The sequence below is a fragment of the Anabrus simplex genome, chromosome 3 (genome assembly GCF_040414725.1).
Source record: "Anabrus simplex isolate iqAnaSimp1 chromosome 3, ASM4041472v1, whole genome shotgun sequence".
In the NCBI taxonomy this organism is placed as follows: Eukaryota; Metazoa; Arthropoda; class Insecta; order Orthoptera; family Tettigoniidae; genus Anabrus; species Anabrus simplex.
Window position 1 is genome coordinate 131,866,039 of NC_090267.1, and position 25,776 is coordinate 131,891,814.

Here is a 25,776-nt window from a genome sequence, read left to right on the forward strand (position 1 = left end):
GGCCTAATGCCGTCAACACATACACGCAGTAAGAGACTGGGAAAATCCGGCCTGCTTGGCCTCAAGGCGGGAAAAAATTGAATTTTGTTCGGGATTTTTGGATCTCTCGTACCCAGTGCGGCCTCAAGGACACCGCCACACACATTGGAGAATTCCTCAAGGATTGGACTGTTCAGGCCGAACCTTGAGAAAATCCCACTCGTGTATGGCTGCCTTTAAGTGTGCGCACTGCTCATTCAAAACAGTGCATCAGAGTAGGGATCGAATAGCTGGAATACTATGATGCACCAGTGTGTTACGTACCAGCAGTATGGTCTCAGAAAATGTGTCGAACCAGAGGAATGACATGCTAAACAAGAAAATTCTCTAACTCCCCAACTATTTCCCGCCAATATTCAGTCAGGCTGTTATACTCGGTACCCAGCAGTAATCCCATCTATCGGAGTTGAGCGGCAGCAAAAGAGACAAAGAACATCACAATAAACAATGGTCAATGTAATGTTATTGTTGATCAATGTTATGCGTTTTCGATATTGTAGGCTTCACATTTAGTTTTCTTCTGACTCCGAAATACCACTCTTATCATAGTCGGTACGGTTAAAGTAAATAAAACATAAATGATTGGAAATGAATTTTCTATAACTTTCGTTATGTAGTACATTTCGATAGAGCCAATAACATTGATATTTAAAAATAAAAATTTAGGAGCCTTCCCCTAAACTACAATTTCATCCAGGGTGAATAAAATTGTTTATAACTTAGACTGTAGTTTGTTATTCCCCGACTCTATATACCGATTTTCATTAAATTCTGTTCACTCATTTTCTTGTGGCTCTGCGTTGATATGGACTTTGCAACAAAAATACAATTTCTTGAATATCTGTGTTATCAAAGCCAGTACGGTAACAATGTACGACATAAATGATCGGAAATTTAATTCTCTATAACTTTAGTTATGTAGTATTTATCTATAGGACCACTGTAAATATAAATATTTGAGAATCAAATTTTAGGCCTTCCCCTAAACTACCATTTCACTCAGCGTGAGTAAAATTATTTATAGCCTAGATTGTAGTGGCTCATCCCCCGACTTCACATACCGATTTTTGTTAAATTCTCTTCAGCCGTTTTCTCTTGATGCGTGTACATACATACAGACAGATAGAAATTACTACGGACATGTCCGATACAGAAATACCATTCTTTTCAAATTCTGAGCAATGTACAGACAAAACTCTTATTTTATATATATAGATTTATTGGCAGATGTTACTTTTTTGTATTTATGAACCAGAGCATTTTTCCTTTGAAAGTGAAGTGGTGGTTCAAGTACAAGTAGCCAAAAGATACACTTGGTGAAAAGTAATTTAGACAAGCTGGGTTTGGGACATTACTGGGAGAGAGACTGGGTAAAAAATAAAGGAAAATATTGGAAGAATATTGTGAGAAGAGTGAAAGATATTCAAAAACAAGAGCTGGAGGCTGAATGCAGGAGTAGAGCATCCCTCAGGATGTTTAGATAGAATAAGCCAAGAGATTAACATGCAGATAAGGAATGTTAATTGAACGGCAAGAAGAGGTCTGATATGGTGGTTATTTCGTATGTATATGAATAAAGGGTGGTCATTGGAAAAGAACAATGCAATATGTATGTTGTGTGGTAAAAAATAGGATTTTCACTCGCTGAAAGCTTGTAAGGGAACTGTAGTTATTAGAAGAAAATTCATGGATGAGAGTCAGTTGGCTGCTTGAAAACAGGAAGGTAATAATCATAAAATCATAGGGTGGTTGGTTAAGGAATGGAAAAATATGACTAATATAAGTAGATTTTTAGATGTAGTGAGGAAGACATATGTAAAGAGTATAAAGAAAAAGTTGAGGTGCAGTAAGTGTTGTGTGTATGAAACACTCCAGTAAGGATTGGAAAAATAGACGAATATAAGTAGATTTTTGGATGTAGTGAGGAAGACCTGTGTAAAGAATGTAAAGGAAACGTTGAGGTAAGTGTTGTGTGTATTAATAGTGTGTAAGGAAAACTCCAGTGTCTAGACTGTTAAATTGTAGGAAACAGATCTTAGATGTAGTTAGAAAGGACTGTGTGTGTCAGTTAGCTGCCTTAACAGATGTAAATGTTAACAGGACAATTTGTTAAGGGTAAGAAGTAGATCTTAGATGTAGTAGAAAGGACTGTGTGTGTATCAGTAGTGTGTAAGGAAAACTCCAGTGTCTAGGTGTAACTGTAAGTCAAATGTCAGGATGAGGACACAAGTTTACTTACTTTACTGTCCTTGTCACTCTCACTCGTGTTTTCATGCTCAGATGATGTGAGCCACACTGTGTCATCTTCAGTTCTATCCATTGCATTGGAAATGGATGTGGCTTTGAGAATTTTGAAGACCATTTCTTCTGGCATGAAGTTCCATGCAACCACAATCTACCGGCATAAATCACCAATGTTGGAGTAACCTGGATGCTGAAATACACTAACTTGAACCAATCCATGTACAGATCTTTCTCGTAGCAAAAATTCTTGGAGGCTAAGTTTTCTTTAGCATTGATTTTTGTTTGAATTGTGGACATGATGGTATACACGACATACCATTATGGAAGAGGAAAATCTGCTTCAGCAACCATACCTAGTGGATCTAATTATGATGATGAAGAAGAAGAAGAAGAAGAAGAAGAAAGTACAATATAAATAATTGATTAGTTTAATTTTGCAAAACTTAGAATTTAAGTTGAGAGAAAGAAGGATTGGGAGTCAGATTGCAAATTATTTGATTAATGTAGAGTGGTGGTAATTGTTTTAAGGGGCAAGGCAACAGGATTATCAGTTATCAGCCCCTCTTAACCACTAATCAAAAGAGACTAGAACAGCGTTCAGCCAGCCATGTGAAGCTAACTGAGGAGCTGTCTTACTTGACTGGCAATGGATCTGGTCATGAAAGCTGAGTAGTATGGCTTAGGATGCTGCCACACTGATCAGTTGGTATGTAGTCTGTTTTAAAAAAGATTTCAAAGAACTCGGAAATTTATCGAACATTTTCCATTGTTAAATTACACTAGCCTACAAAATAATATTTTTGTCAACATAATATAGGCTTTTGGTCTTATGCTGTGTCAAGAAAATAAGGTGAAATTCTTTACGTTTCATTATGAACTTTACTCTGCGTCTTCAGAAGAAAATCTCGACTGTTCATGAGGAAGACTTCTCCAAGAATGAGGTTTAAATGTAGATGTTAATAATAGAAGTGGAAGTGGTATGTTTATTCATCACCAGATAGATCACTGTACATGGTACAACACTAGCATTCGAAGCGGAAGCTGACGGAACCATGAGAATCAGTCTGAGAGGGAGGCACATAACATAACAGGTGTGCGCACATATGAAAGTATGACACTGACACAAGCCTGGAATGAAACACTTGATGATAAGGAACGTATGAATTTCGAAAACACCAAAACGAAATAACAATAGTGAAGGGACAGAGAAGGGAATTACCTACATAAATCCTTAATGGCTGGCAACCATGTATTACTTAATTGATAACCAGTGTCCCTATTGAAATTGTTAGGGTTTCTACGTATTTCCACAGCTTCCTGTATAATCCCGAACCTGTAGTGTCTAGTGTGAGTAAGATGCTTGAGCTCTTAAGTGAAATGTGATCAAAATCACGATAGGCCTATTAAAGCTCTTACCCACACTAGACACTACAGGTTCGGGATTATACAGGAAGCTGTAGAAATACGTAGAAATCCTACCAGTTTCAACAGGGACACTGGCTGTCAATTAAGTAATATGTGGTTGCCAGCCATTAAGGATTTACTTAAGTAGTTCCCTTCCCTGTCCGTTTACTATTGTTATTTCGTTTCGGTGTTTACCAAATTCATACATTCCTCATCACCAGATGTTTCATTCCAGGCTTGTATCAAGATCATATTTTCATGTGTGTACACATGTTATGTAACTCCCTCTCAGACTGATGCTGATGGTTCTGTCAGCTTCCGCTTTGAATGCTAGCGTTGTACGGTGTACTGTGAGCAATCTGCTGACGAACGAACGTACCACTTCTGTTATTAACGTCTAAATTCAAACCTCATTCTTGGAGAAGTTTTCTATATGCACAGTCAAGATTTTCTTCTGATGACGCAGAGCAAAGTTCTCAGCGAAACTTAAAGAATTTCACCTTTTTTTCTTGACATGGCATAAGCCCAAAAGCCTATATCATTCTATAAGTATGGGCTGTGAAAGCATCAGTGGTAATATTTTTGTCCTCCAGTCAAACCCTCATTTTTCCAATAATTTATTACTGTGATGTCGTATTAACCGATGCAACTACAGAACAAACTATGAAACTTCAAAGGGCAATGAACTCTTGCATACGATTTATATTTTCTTTGAACTTTAGGACACATATTTCCTCTTATTATGAGGAGCTATCCTGGCTGAAAATTGATCAACTAAGGAATTTACATACTGCGACACTAATTTTTCGACTTCTGAACGAATCTACACCTGAATACCTATCCTCACATTTTAACTTCCTCTCATCTTTCCATGGACATAAAACCAGATCGACTTCTACCCTTATGATACCTGTTAATCATTCATCTGTATACAGCCACTCTTTCCAAGTGTCTGGGGCAAGGCTATGGAACACACTCCCTGTCAGTATACGTAATAGCACTTCAACAGTCTCATTTAAACGGTCTTGTCGAGATTTCCTCTTAAATACGTGACCAGCTTGTATGAATGTTAGTGTGCATGAGTGCAATTATGATTTAGAACTATTGTTAGGTGATGTAGATGTAGATAGGCTAGATAATATTAATCATTAAAAATAACAATTATAATCTGTTATAATATTACTCCATAAATTTAAGTAGCTCTAGGGTCTGCTAATGTTATTTTACTAAAGTATGTGATTATGTACTGTACGTAGTGGTTAAGTGTAAGAGAGGGCCGTGAGCCCTAACTTCGCCACATACAAGGCATAAAATAAATAAATAAATAAATAAATAAATAAATAAATAAAATAAAAGGTTTAATAGGCGATCTTACCTAACATAGGCGTGCTCAGTTCCAATCTGCTTATTTCTCTGTATCACACAAGTATGAAGGGTGAGTTTTCCACCTAATCCATACTTGATTTTACAAAATGTTTAGTATTATTTACATTAAAACAGTTTAGTATTATTTGCATTAAAATAAAGTATTGATTAGGTGGAAAACTCACCCTTCATACTTGTGGGCTTAAATTATCAATACGGACAATGAAGCTGATAGATTATAATTCTCTGTATTATGTAAGGATTTTTAACAGTAGCCTTATGATTTGTTTTAATATCATTATTTTGATCACATTTCACTAAATGTTGACACCCTTTAAAGATCTGCAAAAAACAAATAATAAAACTCACGTGGCGATTTCAAATCTGTTTTCCATTTTTTTTTTCATATCACTTAAGGATTTTTCACAACAGCCACATCATTTCCTTTAATAGGCCTATCATGATTTTGATTACATTTCACTAAATTTTGATACTCCTTAAAGATCTGCACAAAAATTATTTAATTGGTAACTGTGAAATGACTTTGCAACAAAATAAACTTCCTCGTGAACAGTCAAGATTTTCTTCTGAAGACGCAGAGCAAAGTTCTCAGCAAAACATAAAAAATTTCACCTAAGGTCTGAGATGTTATAGGTGATTATAAACAATTTTAACACACTGAATTCAGTGCTGGAGTCTGGTTTTCTTACAGTATACAAAACTAATGTCATAAAAGTTACTTTTTACCTAGTAAAGTGCACTGTAAAATAGAAGAAAAACCTTGTACAACATAAAACAGACTACCTACATTCCTTTACAAAGCACCGCTTGAAGAAAAAACTCTTTTTTCTTTGACTGGAAGGAGGATTGTGTTGACTGACATTGATAGCTGTGTTGCGTAGTTTCCCTCTTCAAGCTGCCGGGCTGAGTGTCTCAGATGGTTGAGGTGATGGCCTTATGACCCCAACTTGGCAGGTTCAATCCTGGCTCAGTCCGGTAGTATTTGAAGGTGCTCAAATACGTCAGCCTTGTGTCAGTAGATTTACTGGCACATAAAATAACTCCTGCAGGACTAAATTCTTTCACCTCAGCGTCTCCGAAAATCGTAAAAAAGAATAATTAGTGGGACATAAAGCAAATAACATTATTATCCTTTTCAAGCACCAGCAGTAGTCAGCCAACATTGCTACTTTCCATGATCCCTGGTATCTTCTTTCTATTTCCTTCAATTGTTGGTGGAATCTTTCCCCCTGCTCATCACTTAGGGCTCCCAAATTGTCAGGGAAATAGAGTCCAGATGATTGTTCAAGAAATGGAGTTCTAGATTCATGTTGCAGCTGAGAACTTGAAATCATTTCAACATATTTTTCACAATTGCCTTATAGTTAATGTCTTTTTCGTTTCCCAGAACTTTTATCACTTACTTCCCTGAAATCATACCATGTCTCATGTTCAGCATCATTCATATTGCAGTGGCCTTCTTAAGGAGCCTAATCTGTGGTCCATCGAATACTCCCTCTTTTGTCTTAATTTCCGACAAGAATGGAAATCTTTGGTTTAAATACTCAAAGCACATAGCACTTTTGTCCAGTGCTTTTACCAATTGCTTAATGACCCAAGTTTGATATGCAAAGGGAGTAGTGTATTTTTAGGATCAACCAGTCTAGCAGAAATTACATTTTTCTCTCCAGCAGTTAAACTTTCCCTTTTAGACCAGTTTTTTTGTTGTCCAATGTTTATTTTTACTTCTACTATCCGAATGGTAATCCCTTTTCTGGCAATTGTCTCTGCTGCATACGGGCATTCGGGTTTCACCACGGTATTATAGTGTCCGAGTTTGGCTTGATAGGAGAGTCATTTAGACTTATAAGTTTCCTGGCATAGTCCTAATGCAATCTCAATTTTCCTCTTTCTTCGATAGCTGGCTTCTCGTTGTTAGGAATCAGAATCTCCCCTAGATATTTGAATTTATGGATTCTCTTTATGTCACCATACTTGGTCTTCATTGTCCATGTTGGTTCTTTGGGATCTTTGTCCATGTACTTAGTTTTCTCAAAGGATATTTGCAGTCCTGCCTTTTCTGCTGTTTCTTGCAAAACCTCCAACAGTATAGTAGCTGTCTCTAGATTTTCAGCGAAGAACACTAAGTCATCTGCAAATGCAAGACATTGAAATTTAAGTCCAGCCTTTTTGTGTCCTATCTTGATTCCATTTGGGATATTTTGCTAACTCATTTCTTTTCGCCATTCCCTTATCACTTTCGCCAAGACGCAGTTGAAAAGTACTCGGGAGAGTCCATCTCCTTGCCTCACACCTATCATGATTTCAAACAGTTCCGGTAGCTCTCCAAGGAATTTTACTTGTGACCGGGTGTTTGTTAATGTCTGTTGTATTATATTGTTTTTTGATCAATTCCAAATTCTTTCAGCACGTTTATTAATGTGTCCCTGTCGACAGAGTCATATGTCTTTTTGAAATCTACAAATGTCGTAATATTACCTTATTGTCCCCTGCTAAAGTGTTAATTTCGATTAAAGTTTTGATGGTAAATATCTGCTCCGCACAGGAACGTCCTTTCCCGAATCCTGTTTGATATTCTCCCAACTCTCGATCTGTGTGTTTCTTTATTCTATTCTGGAGAGCTTTGGACAATATCTTGTATGCAATTGACAGGAGTGATATGCCTCTATAGTTGTTAATATTAGTTTTGTCTCCATTTGTATTTATCGGGTGATTGATGGCATCCTTCCATTCATCTGATATCTTTTCTGTTTCCCAAATCTTTTGGAAGAATCTCACTAACTGTTCTGATACTTTGTCCCCTGAGTATTTTAGAAGTTCCGCTATGATTGAGTCTTTACCGGATGTGTTGTTGAGGTTCTTAATGATTTCTTTTATTTCCTCTTTGTCCGGTAAACGGTACATGGTAAACCATTTCTGTTCATTTTTTCATTGAATTCTACTCACTAATATTAGCATTGTCCACGTATTTTGATGCCCGGTAAAATTTTTTCAGAACATGATGAAATTAATTCAAATTTCCTTAAATGTACATTAAATCTTGAATATTGATATACTGTATATAAAATATCTAATTACATAAAATTGGTATGTGTTATGACATAAAGCCGGCCCCCTGGTGTAGGGGTAGCGTGCCTGCCTCTTCCCGGAGGCCCTGGGTTCGATTCCCGGCCAGGTCAGGGATTTTTAGCTTTACCTGAGGGCTGGTTCGAGGTCCACTCAGCCTACGTGATTAGAATTGAGGAGCTATCTGATGGTGAGAGAGCAGCCCTGGTCTAGAAAGCCAAGAATAACGGCCATGAGGATTCGTCGTGCTGACCACACAACACCTCGTAATCTGCAGGCCTTCGGGCTGAGCAGCGGTCACTTGGTAGGCCAAGGCCCTTCAAGGGCTGTAGTGCCATGGGGTTTGGTTTGGTTTGGTTATGACATAAAGTCTGTACGTGTTATGGCAAAATGGTTGGTGTTTTAAAAAATCAGTACCGTACGTAATTTTCCATATGAACCACCTATTTTGACCAAAACTAGGCTAGTGTTATTGCAATCCGCAATTCCTCTTCCTATAAATGAATTCCAGTTTTATCTCCATATTGTGATCTTTTCTACCTTTTCTAGCTTTTAAAAGCTCCATTCAAGCTTATTCATCTGCTAATGTAATTTTGTACCATCTCTCCACTGACAACATGTCGCTTACAATTAGTGGAGCAGCCCCCTTGCTTACTAGGAAGTCTTCCCAGCCCAAAGCTTGCAGTAGTTAGACGTTTGTTTCATAATGGTGAGTGCTGGTAGTTTTTCAGGGGAATATTTATGCAGGATGGACTGATACTCAACCTCATGAGCTTATCATGCATGCAAATATGTTTAATGTAGAATAGTCATTTTAGACTGAAGGTTGTGATGGAGAGATTCTTTGGAGGTTTGAAGAACCACTCCCCAGTAAAAACTAGGTGCCCATTTTTAGAGATGATTTTTTTTGTATGCTATCCATTTGTTTTTGTCTTGTAAAGAATCAGCTGTAGAGAAAGAATTAGGATGACAGAGGAGGAGTAGAGTTAGTCCATGACATTGCATGTTATTGAACCCAGGACTTTTGGTGTGGATTATGAAAGCCATGTAGTTGATCGAGATATTCAGTACTTCATTGAATTGAGTGAGTTAGTTGTGTCACGCAAGTGAAAAGCCAAAGGAAGACTAATATAAGATTTAAAGAGATATTTGTTAAGAAAGGGGCAATCTATTCCCCCAAAAGAACATTCAGTTATGTGTTCGCCTTCCCCCCCCCCCCCACCTCCTTAGACTATGGGGAGCAGAGAGGTGAATGTTTCTCTCCCGTAAGGGAAAGCTAGTTTTTTTTGTTTGTTTGTCTTCTCATATGGCAAAAGAATGTATCCCACACGTGATGGAGATTGGGTGACATTTAGAATTGTTTCATTGTGGAATGTTGATCATTCATTCATTCTCTCAGGCTAATTTAACTAAAGATAGAGTAGCAAGACAAAGGTAGTTAACCCCTTTTAATTATTATTAGTAGGAATTTTAGCCCCAACCTATATCGCCAGAGACGTGTTCAAACCTCGGCGACATAAGCATTTGGCGGAGCCACCTACCAGGATTGCCCTGCAGCCAGCTGTATTCATTGTATATTTTTTTCCTTACGGGTATGTGTTTTATTATTTTACGTATGATTAATGTGTTCTTGCATGACTCTACTTTGGCCTAGTGGCCATTTGCTTTGTTCGTTCATGTATCTTGTGTTCATTTCTGACCTATGGCATTTGGTAATTGTATGTTGTTTATTTAGAAATTGAGTAGTGTTTTCCATAGGGAAACATGTTAGATAGCATAGGCTTCACTCAGATTTCTGTATTTTCTTATTTGTAATATAATCCCAGTTTAAAAGGGATGGCTTGCCTGATTTGTTTCTGTGCACTCGTGTTCATGATATAGACATTCTTGATAGTTGTATTCCATCTCGTCCTCAACTAAAATAATTCACAAAACATTATTTTGCGTCATGACTATGATATTCGTTTTGTTACTAGCCCAAGTCAAGGCGTGGAAGTGGAGGCCTCACCCACACATGCTAGAGAGGCATCCATGGTTCCTCCACATGGGTGATACTGTGGTTCAGGTGAATTGGGGCTGGTGATTGAGGGGAAGGCTCACTGCGGGGTGCTGGAACCAACTCATCACTTTGCTCTATGTAGCCTGGACAAGCCGCGGGTTGGGAAAGGGGCGATCCCAACCTAGGGGGAAAGTCATGGCTGTGAACTGTCATGATAATGCTGAGCGGAGACCACGTGAGTAGGCCTACTGAAGGGAGAACAAACCTGGCTAGGTTCGGGCCAGGGGCGGACTGCTGGATGGACGACTGAAAGGTGTGGTTTCTGCTACGGAGAGCCTGAGTTGCGGGAGAACGCCTGACTGTATGCCTCACAACGGATGGTGAGAATGACGCTCAGGACCCTAGAAGGGGCAAAAACCTTATAATTGATTGAAAAATGGATGCTTATAAATAACGAATTTCAAAAATTTTGAGATCAAGGGAAGCCAAGGAAGCTCCAGTAGGATATATCCAGGAGCAAGCTCAAGATGAAAAAATGGAGACAGAAGTCCGAATTGGACAGGCTGTTGCAGACTCAAAACAAGAAATGGCAATAGAAGCTCCAGTAGAGCAGACTGCTGTCAGAATCAGTCAGCACGATACCAAACTACTAACACAAGAATGGACAGTGCTGAATGCCACTTCAATCTATAAGACAGGAAGGACAGCCATTTCAGCCCTTGGTGAAAGAGACTTTGAAGAGCTCAAAAAGAGAAGTCTTAAGGCTAAGCTCAGACTTGGTCAGATCAAGTTTCAAGTCATCAGGGGAAAAACAAAACCCAATGTTGATAAATATGGAGCTGAAGGTCCTTCAGACCAATCTGCAGCATTAAAAAAAAGCATCTGTGGCCAATTTCGCCAGGAAGTTCAAGTCCGAGGCTATTGATGTGGCCCTTATTCAAGAGCCATGGGTAGTCAAGGGCAGAGTAGCAGAACTGGCGGAATCTGGAGGTAAGCTGATGTACGATTCATTGGAAATACCCAGAACATGTCTTCTTGTGAACAGGAAATGTCTTATATTGCAGGAACACTGTTCATGGGACTTAACCGTGGCCAAGATTAAACTTGGAAATCGGGAGGGACCCGGAGAAATAACCATCGGCTCTGCATACCCCCCATATGACTCAACTAATCTGCCCCCATCAGAAGCAATTGAAAACCTGATTTGTAACGCAAAGAGGAAAAACGAACACCTAGTCCTTGGAGCAAATGCAAATTCATACCACATGGCATGGGGCAGCACAAACTGCAATGCAAGAGGTGAGTCTTTACTAGAGTTTATTATTGGAACTGAGTTGACGATACTAAACCTCTGAAACAAGCCTACATTTATAAATAAAAATCATAGGGAGGTAATAGACGTTACACTAAGCACTACGCATATTGTAAACTTTATTAAAGACTGGAAGGTGCTGGAGGAACCATCATTGGCAGACCATCAGCACATCCAATTTGCAATATATGCAAGACTGTGTGGGAGTGAGATGTACAGAGACCCAAAAAGAACTAACTGGGACAGATACAGAGAAGTTCTAGGGAAGGCTGTACAAAAAATTCCAACTAACATGAGAGGACAGAAAGAATTGGATGAGGCAGTGGAACTTTTAGAAGAGTCCATTATAGACTTATTCCATGAAAACTATCCTCTCAAAGAAAAGAAAAACACCAAAAAAGTAAGGTAGTGGAACAACAAACTAGCCAAAATGAAAAAAGAGGTTAGGATGTTGTATAGAATATCATCTAGAAATGGTATGTGGGACGTATATCATAGGAAACTCACTGAATATAACCTAGAGATATGGAAAGCAAAAAGAAAAAAAAGTTCTGAAAACAACCCATATAAATCAAGTGGGGACACTGGAGAAACCAGATGGGTCATTTACTCAGGCGGGGAGGGACACGCTGGAGATACTAATGGCGTGTCACTTTCCTGAGGCTAAGGAGATGACAGAAGAAGAAACGGTTGGAACAGAGACCGGAGCTCGAAGAGCAGACTGGAACTGTGCCAACAGAATAATAAAACATAACCATGTAAAATGGGCAATCGACACGTTTCATCCTATAAAGGCTCCGGGGCCAGGTAGGATACTTCCAATACTCCTACAGGAAGGACGGGAGATACTCGTCAATGCCCTGACAGACCTTTTCAGAGCAGCTAGCTTTAGGGTAGTGCCGAAATCATGGTCTGAAGCTAAAGCAGTATTCATACCTAAGCCTGGAAGGGCAAATTATGCCCAAGCCAAAGCATACAGACCATTATGTTTAACCTCCTTCATGCTGAAAGCAGTGGAGAAAATTCTGGATAAATATATCAGAAAAACGGTGCAACTGAACTCAACGTTACATGAAAATCAGTTTGCATATAGACCTGGCAGATCCACTGAAGTTGCACTCCACCAGTTGGTTTGTAAACTAGAGGAAAGCCTAGAATATAAAGAAATTGCACTGGTTGCACTTCTAGATATACGTAGAAGGAGCCTTCAGCAATACAACCTATGACTCTATGATCAAAGCATAGGAAAAGAGGAAGGTGAGTAAAAGCGTCATCAAATGGATTAAATCCATGTTAGACGGAAGGAAGATAAAAGCAACCCTGTTTGAAGAAATGCTGACGGTTAGGGCCACCCGAGGCTGTGCTCAGGGAGGAGTTCTTTCCCCTCTGGTGTGGAACCTCGTGGTTAACAAAATCTTAGCTATGCTCAACGAACAAAGTTTTTATACACAAGGATACACAGATGACCTAGTGATTGTGGTACAAGGTAAGGTGATGAGTGTTATCCAGGGCCTCATGCAAAGATCACTTAACCTTGTGGAGAACTGATGTCAGGAAGAACAACTATCAGTCAACCCGAACAAGATAACTATGGTCCCTTTTACAAGGAGGAAATTAGAGGGAAAGAGATCACTGAAGCTATTTGGACAATATATATATATATGGAAGAACAGGCACTACCCCTAGGTGTAGTGTTAGATAAAAATCTAACCTGGGATCCACATATCGAAAGGAACATAACCCGGGCCACGAACTTGCTGTATGCATGTAAAAGAGCCGTCGGGAAGACATGGGGCCTAAGACCATCAGTGGTAATGTGGATATATACAATGATCATTAAACCGTTGATGGCCTATGCTGCAATCATCTGATGGCAGAAAGTAAGCCAAGAAAAAGTCAGTAGTAGATTGGATAGCCTACAGAGAATGGCATACGTAGCCATAATTGGGACTATGAGAACTACGCCGACAGAAGCCTTGAATACGTTACTAGACCTCCCATCACTATGCAGTTTCATAAAAGGACAGGCTAGAATGAGTTCATATAGATTACCACAATCAGACTGCTGGAATGCACAAAGACCCAATCTAGGACACTGTAAAATTAACAGAGTAATAACATAGAAAGTTCTACACATGCCTTCTGATCATATGAAAAACCGTTTGAGACCCAGATAATAAAAAAGGAAGACTGGGATATCAACAAATGGAATACTGAAAAAGAAGATATAGTGTGGTGGACTGATGGCTCAAAGACTGGGGATGGCACAGGAGGAGGGATCAATGGGGGAAGACCTGGAGAGATCAATCCAGATAAGCCTGGGCAAACACACTACAGTCTTTCAAGCGGAAGTGATAGCTATCACAACAGTCTTGAAGAAAATCTGAAAATGAACTATAGAAATAAGAACTGCAGGATATGAAAGGGTGATTGGTAAATGTGGGGAAGATATGGAAGCTAATGGGAATAGGAAGGGTTTGCTGGACTTGTGTGCTAGTAGGGTTTAGCAGATACGAATACATTCTTCAAGCATAAGGCTATACGCCGATACACATGGGAGGCTAGGGGAACCAGATCCATAATAGACTATACCTCAACCGACTTTGAATTCAGGAAGTCTGTTAGGAATGTACGGGTTTTTCAAGGATTTTTCGATAATACAGACCACTATCTGATCTGTAGTGAACTAAGTATCTTTAGACCTAGGATAGAGAAAGTGAAATCTTTCTGCAAATGAGTAAGGGTAGAAAATTTCCAGGATGAGGAAATTAGACAGAAGTACATGGATACAGTGTTTTGGGTAATTCAGGTGAACTCATAATAGATCCCAGGGAATCACTTACAGGTGGAGGGAATATTTCAAAAATCTTCTCAACGTAATAGAAAATCTTCCTGGTGGTGTTGCGAACAACCAAGCTCGTGGGGAGGAAGAAAATTATGTTGGTGAAATTATGCTTGAGGAAGTGGAAAGGATGGTAAATAAACTCCATTGTCATAAAGAAGCAGGAATAGATGAAATTAGACCTGAAATAGTGAAGTATAGTGGAAAGGCAGGGATGAAATGGCTCCATAGAGTAGTAAAATTAGTTTGGAGTATTGGTAAGGTACCTTCAGATTGGAGAAAAGCAGTAATTGCACCTATCTATAAGCAAGGGAACAGGAAGGATTGCAACAACCATCGAGGTATCTCATTGATTAGTATACCAGGCAAAGTATTCACTGGCATTTTGGAAGGGAGGGTGTGATCAGTGGTTGAGAGGAAGTTGGATGAAAACCAGTGTGGTTTCAGACCATAGAAGGGCTGTCAGGATCAGATTTTCAGTATGCGCCAGGTAATTGAAAAATGTTATGAGAGGAGTAGACAGTTGTGTTTATGTTTCATAGCTATAGAGAAAGCATATGACAGGATACCGAGGGAGGGGGACTATGGAATTAAAGGTAGATCATTAAAATCAATCAAAGGCATTTATGTTGACAATTGGGCTGCAGTAAGAATTGATGGCAGAATGAGGTCTTTGTTTCAGGGTACTTACAGGGGTTAGACAAGGCTGTAATCTTTCACCTTTGTTGTTCGTAGTTTGCATGGATCATCTGCTGAAAGGTATAAAGTGGCAGGGGGGGGGATTCAGTTATGTGGAAATGTAGTAAACAGTCTGGCCTATGCTGACGACTTGGTCTTATTGACAGATTGTGCTGAAAGCCTGCAGTCTAATATCTTGGAACTTGAAAATAGGTGCAATGAGTATGGTATGACAATTAGCCTCTCGAAGACTAAATTGATGTCAGTAGGTAAGAAATTCAACAGAATTGAATGTCAGATTGGTGATACAAAGCTTATTATTTATTTGTACTCACATGCATATAGTTCAGGATAAATGTGCATAGTCACAAGTCCGTACAATACTATAACTCTAGGTCTAGCATTTTGACCCAATCAACTGCTTCATCCGATGTGCGGTGAATGTCCATTAGCGTTCCTTTGAAAGCTCAAATTGGGCAGTCAGCAACAATGTGGTGGATTGACTGAGAAGCATCACAATCACAATCTGCAGAGCTAGTCCAACCCCATTTGCACAACAGATAACCACATCTGCCTTGTCCAGTTCTAATAATCTAATATCAGTTTCCAAAAACACAAAAGACAAGCGAACCAAAAAGGATATCAAATTAAAGTTGAACATCAAGAAAAGAGCAGCGCCACAGTTTTCTGAATTCTCTACTCCATTCAAAGAAAGGGAAACTAAAGCCTCAATAAAAAGTATGAGACTTGGAAAAGCTGCAGGATTTGATGGAATTTATCCTGAATTTTTGGCTCGTTGCGAACCAGCCGCAATAAAATGGTTAACCAACTTCTTCACTAATATTCTGCAAACTGGAAACATCCTACCTCTGATGAAGAAAACAAAGATAATAGCCATACTGAAACCAAATTAAGATCCATCTAAAGTGGAAAGCTACCGTTCAATAGCATTTCTAAGTGTTACATATAAACTCCTTGAGCGACTGATCTATAATAGAATTTATGAAACAATCAACAGCTACATTCCTATAGAACAAGCAGGATTTAGACCTGGAAGAAGTTGTAATGATCAAGTACTGTCTCTCACCACGTATATCGAAAATGGATACGAGAGGAAATCGGTAAGCGTGGCTGCCTTTTTGGATCTATCAGCTGCCTATGATATTGTCTGGCGAGAAGGACTCCCCTAAAAATTTTGAGTGTGATCCCATGTCGTAAACATACGGCCTTACTTAGCAATACGCTCAGTAATAGGTACTTCCAGATCTACGCTGATAATGACAGAAGTAGAGTGTTTAAATTAAACGATACAAAGCTGGAACAGGTAGATAATTTTAAGTATTTAGGTTGTGTGTTCTCCCAGGTTGGTAATATAATAAGTGAGATTGAATCAAGGTGTAGTAAAGCTAATGAAGTGAGCTCGCAGTTGCAATCAACAGTGTTCTGTAAGAAGGAAGTCAGCTTCTGGATAAAACTATCCTTACATCGGTCCGTTTTCAGACCAACTTTGCTTTACGGGAGCGAAAGCTTGGTGGACTCAGGATATCTTATTCATAAGTTTGAAGTAACAGACATGAAAGTAGCGAGAATGATTGCTGATACAAACAGGTGAGAACAATGGCAGGAGGGTACTCGGAATGAGGAGATAAAGGCTAAATTAGGAATGAACTTGATGGACGAAGCTGTACCCATAAACCGGCTTCGGTGGTGGGGTCATATGAGGCAAAGGGAGGAGGATAGCTTACCTAGGAGAATAATGGACTCTGTTATGGAGGGTAAGAGAAGTAGAGGGAGACCAAAACGATGATGCTTAGACTCAGTTTCTAATGATTTAAAGATAAGAGGTATAGAACTAAATGAGGCCACAGCACTAGTTGCAAATAGAGGATTGTGGCGACGTTTAGTAAATTCACAGAGGCTTGCAGACTGAACGCTGAAAGGCATGACAGTCTATAATGATAATGTATGTATGTATGTACATAATGGCATGTTTCATTCATGGAAAAACATAGAGTCTATTTTAAATCACTTTTATAGTGGATATATGATTTTTTTGGTAAATGTTATTGATTAAGAACATGATTATTGTGAAGTGAAAAAACATTTTATGTTAAAATTATGTACTCAGTGCCTTAATGAGTTAAATGTTGAAATGTTTTTGAGCTAATCTTATTCCACACTGCCTATTGTACATTGTCTTCTCTTATTGTCAAGTGAGGACTGTATTGTGTGATCTTTGGCATCATGCCAGCTTGTTGGTCTCGTCGGTAACTTTCCGCTTATCATGGACCAACGACGTCACTGCTTTTTTGATATCATGTTGTTTAGTAGTGAATTAACAAAAGTTTAAAGGAGTGTGAAATGTTGTGTTTTATTGATACACTAGCTGATGTACCCGTGCTTCGCTACGGAATTCTACACTGTATACAGAATTCTAGGTTAGGTAGTGTACACGTTGTGAGCAAGATTGTCTTAAATTGTATAGCTCTTAACGTTACCCTAGAAATGCAAAGGGAGGTCACCAAACATCTTTTCTCATACAGTATGAAGACTGACGGAATTTTCACTGTAATGGTAGACCCAATTTCATACCACAATCAGGTTGGGATGTTTTCATTATAATGCCTTTTTATGTCTTCAGAAAGACTGTCTTAGTGGTTTTCCCAACTGAAATGAACATACAATGACGTCAATAGGAATGGCGCGATTAAAAGCAATGGTTTCATATTACAAAATACTTGTTCAAATGAAACACCACACATTTTCTCACTTTTAACGAACAGGACTACACTGCCTATCTAACAGTCCAAAGTTCCAGACCTGGAATGACCAAACCGCAGACAGCCGTGATCCGTGAACACTCTTCGGCGGGGAGAGTCTCGAATAGTGGAGGCTCCCAGGGCAAAAACTATGCCCAATTACTATTCTGTTTCCTAGGAGTACCCGATGAGTCAGAAAATATCAATTCACTACACTGGCGGCGGAAAAATCTATCTGACTTGAAGGCAAATTTTTTCTCCAAGCCAGAAGAGAAACTCCCTCTTCAAAAGTGAAGAGAAAGAAGCTTTTCTTAAGAAACGGCTCTTTTCAGAGTTGAATTTTGAGTTATTTAGTGAATATTGTGGTGCTATAATTTGGAAAAGGCTTAAATTGTTCCTTTTTTTTTTGCTATTTGCTTTACGTCGCACCTACACAGATAGGTCTTAAGGTGACGGGATGGGAAAGGCCTAGGAAGTGGAAGGAAGTGGCCATGGCCTTAATTAAGGTACAGCCCCGGCATTTGCCTGGTGTGAAAATGGGAAACCACGGAAAACCATCTTCAGGGCTGCCGACAGTCTGGTTCGAACCCACGATCTCCCGATTACTGGATACTGGCCGCACTTAAGCGACTACAGCTATCGAGCTCGGTAAATTGTTCTTCTAGACCAGGCCATACTATTACTGCTACTACTAAGTGAGGCTCTGCCTTAAGTATGCACACTGCTTATTCAAAACAGCGCGCCAGAGTAGGGATCGAATAGCTGAAATACTATGATGAACCAGCTTGTTACATACCAACTGTATAAGAAAATGTATGAACCAGGGGAATGGCATGCTAAAGAAGAAAGTTTTCTAATTCCCCGGCTATTTCCTGCCAATATTCAGTCAGGCTGTTATACTCGGTACGCAGCAGTAATCCCATCTATCGGAGTTGAGAGGCAGCATAAGAGACAAAGAACATCACAATAAACAATGGTCAATGTAATGTCATTGTTCGATATTATAGGCCTTCCCATTTGGTTTTCTTCCGACTCTGCAATACCACTCTTATCATAGTCGGTACAGTAAAACTGAATAAGAGATAAATGATCGGAAATTATATTCTCTATAACTTTTTATATAGTACTTTTTGATAGGACCAATTACATTGGTATTTAAAAATTACATTTTAGGCACCTTCCTCTAAACTACAATTTCATCCAGGATGAATAAAGTTGTTTATACCTTAGACTGTAGCTTTTTTTTCCCCAATTCTATATACCGATTTTTATTAAATTCAGTTAACCCATTTTCTCATGGCTCGGCGTTGATATGGACTTACCAACAAAAACACAAATTCATGAATATCTGTGTTATCCTAGCCGGTATGGTAAAAATGTATAAGACATAAATGGTCGGAAATTTAATTCTCTATAACTTTGGTTATGTAGTATTTATCGATACAACAACTAATAATATAAATATTTGAGAATTACATTTAGGCCTTTCCCCTAAACTACCATTTCACTCAGCATGAATAAAATTATTCATAGGCTAGATTGTAGCGATGTATTCCTCGACTTTGCATACCAATTTTTATGAAGATAGGACTACTAAAAACATAAATATTTGAAAATGAAATATTAGGCCTTCCCCTAAACTACCATTTCTATCAGCGTGAATAATAGTATTTATAGCCTAGATTGTGATGACTTATTCCCCGACTTTGTATACCGATTTTCATTAAATTCTCTTTGGCCGTTTTCTAGTGATGCGTGTACAGACAGACAGACAGACAGACAGACAGACAGACAGACAGACAGACAACAGAAATTACAGAAAAGTAAAAAGTGCATTTCCTGGTTACTGTGGACATGACTGATACAGAAATAGCATTATTTTCAAATTCTGAGCAATGTACAGACAAAACTCTTATTTGATATATATATATAGATTGTCTTAATTTAGTGGAGATGAAAAGATTTGATTTTATCTTAGCAACTGCTTGTAATGACATTCTTGAATGATTTGGGGATGTCACACCATCTTCTCTGATCAGTACTCCTGGTAAAGGTTTTTGCATGCATTATATGAAGGAGAGTTTCACTATGCAGAAAGTATGCTGTTTGAAATGCTAGGAGAGAAACAGAATGTTGACCGACGAAAGGGTGTTCTTCACATTCACTCAAACATTATCACCTTCTTTTCATCACTGTCGGTTCTTCCATTTCTTTTCAGCCCTCTTTAATTTAATTTTTACTTCCCAGCAACATCTGGGAAGGATGGCATCCTCACTCCTATAATGACCATTTTTAAGAGATGTTCATATATGTGGGGAGTGAAGGGCAAAGAGAAAGCCAAATAAACACACAAAAGTAAAAAAATAAAAAATGAATGCTTTTGAAGACAAGAACCATACGACAAACATAGAAGGAGGAAAGGAACATGCTGGCTTGTTGAGATTTGAGGAGAGATGGATCAGAAAGAAAGGGTACTGATAAGGAGAGGGCCCATACATGAAGATGGCAGAGAAAGAGGGAGGGACAGAGAGTGAGAGCCCCTCCAACTCTCTCTCTCTCTCTCTCTCTCTCTCCCTCCCTTTCTCTCTCTCCCTCCCACCCCTAGCATGTCATTGTGTTTGGGGCTGGGTGTTTGTGCTGTCCCCAACTTCCTTGCAACTCACTCACCACACATAGTTCGGCTCCATGGCTAAATGGTTAGCGTGCTGGCCTTTGGTCACAGGGGTCCCGGGTTCGATTCCCGGCAGGGTCGGAAATTTCAACCATCATTGGTTAATTCCGCTGGCACGGGGCTGGGAGTATGTGTCGTCTTCATCATTTCATTCTCATCACGGCGCGCAGGTCGCCTACGGGAGTCAAGTCAAAAGACCTGGACCTGGCGAGCCAAACTTGTCCTCGGACACTCCCGGCACTAAAAGCAGTACGCCATTTTATTTCTCCACACATAACACTATCCTCCACCACAATAACACGCAGTTACCTATACATGGCAGATGCAGCCCAACCTCATCGGAGGGTCTGCCTTACAAGGGCTACACTCGGCTAGAAATAACCAACAAAATTATTATTATGTCATTGTGTTTAGTTTCCTTGAGTCTAATGATGCATTTTTGTTACTTCATGTTGTTTTAAACATTCTTATTATTTCAGGTTGAGATCGTCATGTGTAGTTATTGGTTGAATTACGTTATATAGGATTTCAACATGCCAACTGGAAGTGGGGATGAAAGGAAGGATTTTATCTTAGCAACTTCATGTAAGTCTGTGGCATTCATGTATGTTTTAAGGAAGTCTATTGTGTGTGCAGGAAGTTTACAAAAGTGTTACAGCAATACTATTTTGAAAAAAAAAGATTAAGTGGAGCTTGATATTAAAACATATTTGCTTATTAAGATACATTTTAAATCATATCTGTGCCTTTTGTAATTGGGACAGACAAATAAATGTGATATACAGCTTGAGGCATTTCACAAGTGTACATGTGTGTACGAAATGGAATTCGATGGGGAGCTATCAATATTAATGAGGCTTTTGGAAGAAAGAAGGTAGAACTGGCTGAGTCAGCAGAGTGGATGCATCTGGATATGCTAGGAGTAAGTGATATTCGGGTAAGGGGAGATAACGAGGAAGAGATAGGAGATTATAAAGTGTACTTGACGGGTGTTAGAAAGGGAAGGGCAGAGTCTGGGGTAGGGCTCTTTATCAGGAATACCATTGCACGCAACATAGTTTCTGATAGATACGTAAATGAGCGAATGATGTGGGTAGATTTGTCAGTTGGAGGAATTAGGACAAGAATTGTGTCCGTGTATTCATCATGTGAGGGTGCAGATGAGGATGAAGTTGACAAGTTTTCTGAAGCATTGAGTGACATCATGGTCAGGGTCAACAGCAAGGATAGAGTTGGGAATAGAACTGAAGGATACGAAAGGGTGATTGGTAAATGGGGGGAAGATAAGGAAGCTAATGGGAATGGGAAGCATTTGTTGGACTTCTGTGCTAGTATGGGTTTAGCTGTTACGAATACATTCTTCAAGCATAAGGCTATTCACCGCTACGCATGGGAGGCTAGGGGTACCAGATCCATAATAGACTATATCTTAACAGACTTTGAATTCAGGAAATCTGTTAGGAATGTACCAGTTTTTCGCGGATTTCTCGATGATACAGACCACTATCTGATCTGTAGTGAACTAAGTATCTCTAGGCCTAGGGTGGAGAAAGTGAAATCTGTCTGCAAACGAGTAAGGGTAGAAAATCTCCAGGACGAGAAAATTAAACAGAAGTACATTGGATATGATTAGTGAGAAGTTTCGAACAGTAGACAGTAAGCAGGTTCAGGATATAGAAAGTGAATGGGTGGCATACAGGGATGCTGTAATAGAAACAGCAAGGGAATGCCTAGGAACAACTGTGTGTAAAGATGGGAAAAGGCGAACATCTTGGTGGAATGATGAAGTGAGAGCAGCCTGTAAACGCAAAAAGAAGGCTTATCAGAAATGGCTCCAAACAAGGGCCGAGGCAGACAGGGATTTGTATGTAGATGAAAGAAACAGAGCGAAACAAATAGTTGTTGAATCCAAAAAGAAGTCATGGGAAGATTTTTGTAATAACCTGGAAAGGCTAGGTCAAGCAGCAGGGAAATCTTTCTGGACAGTAATAAAGAATCTTAGGAAGGGAGGGAAAAAGGAAATGAACAGTATTTTGAGTAATTCAGGTGAACTCATAATAGATCCCAGGGAATCACTGGAGAGGTGGAGGGAATATTTTGAACATCTTCTCAGTGTAAAAGGAAATCATCCTGGTGGTGTTGCAAACAGCCAAGCTCATGGGGAGGAGGGAAATGATGTTGGTGAAATTATGCTTGAGGAAGTGGAAAGGATAGTAAATAAACTCCATTGTCATAAGGCAGCAGGAATAGATGAAATGGGACCTGAAATGGTGAAGTATAGTGGGAAGGCAGGGATGAAATGGCTTCATAGAATAGTAAAATTAGCGTGGAGTGTTGGTAAGGTACCTTCAGATTGGACAAAAGCAGTAATTGCACCTATCTGTAAGCAAGGGACGAGGAAGGATTGCAACAACTATCGACGTATCTCAGGCAAAGTATTCACTGGCATCTTGGAAGGGAGGGTGCGATCAGTGGTTGAGAGGAAGTTGGATGAAAACCAGTGTGATTTCAGACCACAGAGAGGCTTTCAGGATCAGATTTTCAGTATGCGCCAGGTAATTGATAAATGCTACGAGAGGAATAGGCAGTTGTGTTTATGTTTCGTAGATCTAGAGAAAGCATATGACTTGGTACCGAGGGAAAAGATGTTCACTATACTGGGCGACTATGGAATTAAAGGTAGATTATTAAAAGCAATCAAAGGCATTTATGTTGACAATTGGGTTTCGGTGAGAATTGATGGTAGAATGAGTTCTTGGTTCAGGGTACTTACAGGGGTTAGACAAGGCTGTAATCTTTCACCTTTGCTGTTCATAGTTTACATGGATCATCTGCTGAAAGGTAAAAAATGGCAGAGAGGGATTCAGTTAGGTGGAAATGTAGTAAGCAGTTTGGCCTATGCTGACGACTTTGTCTTAATGGCAGACTTTGCCGAAAGCCTACAGTCTAATATCGTGGAACTTGAAAATAGGTGTAATGAGTATGGTATGAAAATTAGCCTCTCGAAGACTAAATTGATGTCAGTAGGTAAGAAATTCAACAGAATTGAATGTCAGATTGGTGATACAAAGCTAGAACAGGTCGATAATTTCAAGTATTTAGGTTGTGTGTTCTCCCAGGATGGTAATATAGTAAGTGAGATTGAATCAACGTGTCGTAAAGCTAACGCAGTGAGCTCGCAGTTGCGATCAGCAGTATTCTGTAAGAAGAAAGTCAGCTCCCAGACGAAACTATCTTTACATCGGTCTGTTTTCAGACCAACTTTGCTTTATGGGAGCGAAAGCTGGGTGGACTCAGGATATCTTATTCATAAGTTAGAAGTAAGAGACATGAAAGTAGCAAGAATGATTGCTGGTACAAACAGGTGGGAACAATGGCAGGAGGGTACTCGGAATGAGGAGATAAAGGCTAATTTAGGAATGAACTCGATGGATGAAGCTGTATGCATAAACCGGCTTCGGTGGTGGGGTCTTGTTAGGCGAATGGAGGAGGATAGGTTACCTAGGAGAATAATGGACTCTGCTATGGAGGGTAAGAGAAGTAGAGGGAGACTAAGACGATGATGGTTAGACTCGGTTTCTAACAATTTAAAGATAAGAGTTATAGAACTAAATGAGGCCACAACACTAGTTGCAAATCGAGGATTGTGGCGATGTTTAATAAATTCACAGGGGCTTGCAGACTGAATGCTGAAAGGCATAACAGTCTATAATGATAATGTATGTGCATGTGGAATACCTCAAAATAAGAACTCACCGTAATGTTGTTATGAATCTTGAAGGATTAATCTCTTGATTAGATTACAAGAAGATTTAAACCAACTTGTAGTTTATTATTCTAAAAATAGTTTAAAGCTCAAATAGGAAAAATGCAAGTTAATCCACTTTTCTAAAAGAAAATGTAAAATTTTCTTCAGTTATAAATAAGTAAGAAACATTTGTGTAAATACCATGGAACAAATAAGGAACAAACAAGTACCTACAACTTGAGCAATCATATTGAACAAATATGTAACATATCCTTGCAAAGACTAGGTTGTATGAAAAGGTACAGCAAAGATTTTTGCAACTTGCTCATTAGTAAACACTTGGATGTAACATTCATATGCACATTACTGAAATATTGTACCTGGTTGAAGACTCCTAGCATATTGTTTCCATTTCCAGAATAGAGTCTGTCCAAAATACATTTTTATTATTTATTCTTATAGAATTTTTATCCCATATGGCTGCTGTATAGAATACAAAGAATTGGAAAGTATTTTTAACTTACATCTTTTCAAGAATAACATAAGTGATATTAGCTTGACTCATAAACAACATGTTCTGAATTACTGGTGAAATTCAACATTCCTGCATGTATAGAATTCAGTCAATCAGTTTAAAACTGATGGCATAGAATCAATTATGCCTTTTGTAGTCCATTGCAGAGAATGATGAGAAGTGTGAATTAGATATTGATGTTTTTGACTGGTCACATTCTCTACTTATGTCCAACTTTCTGATGAAGCTGGGAAACAGAAATGAGCTTGTTGGGAACTGAGAAAAATTGTATGTAGATTTGAAATTAATAAGGAGATAGCCCATTTATTTGTGAAGACAGCATTTGTGTGCTCCATTTCATATTCTTATCTTTCTCTGTATGACTTGATTTGTCACTGTGTTTACATGAATACTTTTAAGCAGAAAGAATGAACAGTCACATTTTTCAAATTGATTGAAAATTCTTGATCTTAAGAACTGCACACGTTGTTATTTTAGTGTCACCCTTGCTTTATGCCATAAATTGTTTCAGAATAAATCTTGGCATGGAAAAATGTAATTTTTGCATACAAATCCCGGTTCTGCAAATCTAGCTGAAATTGATCCATTAATGAAGATGTTAATTTTAAAACAGTTGTAAGGAAATGTTACCGAATGTCTTTCTTTTCTAATTTCAGCTAATTATTTTGGACTGCGGTTGAGTGGTGATGAAGAAAAAAAATTACTTGATGATGGAAGCCTTAATGACTTCCTTGATGATGGCAGCTGTTTTACACTCAGTGCAACTGTACAGAATATACAGTCGACACCATGTCTTTGCTTTAATAAAAAGGTAATAATTGTTGCTCGTAGTATTTATGATTAATGTTTAGTCTAGATTATTTCTCACCAAAGTGTCTGTTGTTTGAACCCCTGCCAATGCATGTGGAATTTTTTAAAGTAATTTTTACAGCCTTTGGTTCAGATTCCATGGCCTATGGCCGTAATTACAGTATCAAGAGTCATGTAAAACTACAAGCTTGCTTGGTTTCTCTAGACTGGATAGATGAAACTCTCTCCTAGCTGTACATGTTTGCTGTTAATAGGCTTATTTTTATTTTTACTGGTATCAGAC

General features: G+C 38.9%; 1 protein-coding gene across 1 annotated transcript in view; it reads left to right on the plus strand.

Moving 5' to 3' along the window:
• Positions 1-10,673: 10,673 nt before the first annotated feature.
• Positions 10,674-25,776, plus strand: part of btv (beethoven) — a 594,436-nt gene continuing 579,333 nt past the window's right edge. Inside the window, exons 1-3 of the mRNA XM_068226811.1 lie at positions 10,674-10,757; positions 11,203-11,437; positions 11,579-11,850. Of these exons, the coding sequence (XP_068082912.1) occupies positions 10,674-10,757; positions 11,203-11,437; positions 11,579-11,850 (591 nt within the window). The remainder of the gene's footprint in view (positions 10,758-11,202; positions 11,438-11,578; positions 11,851-25,776) is intronic.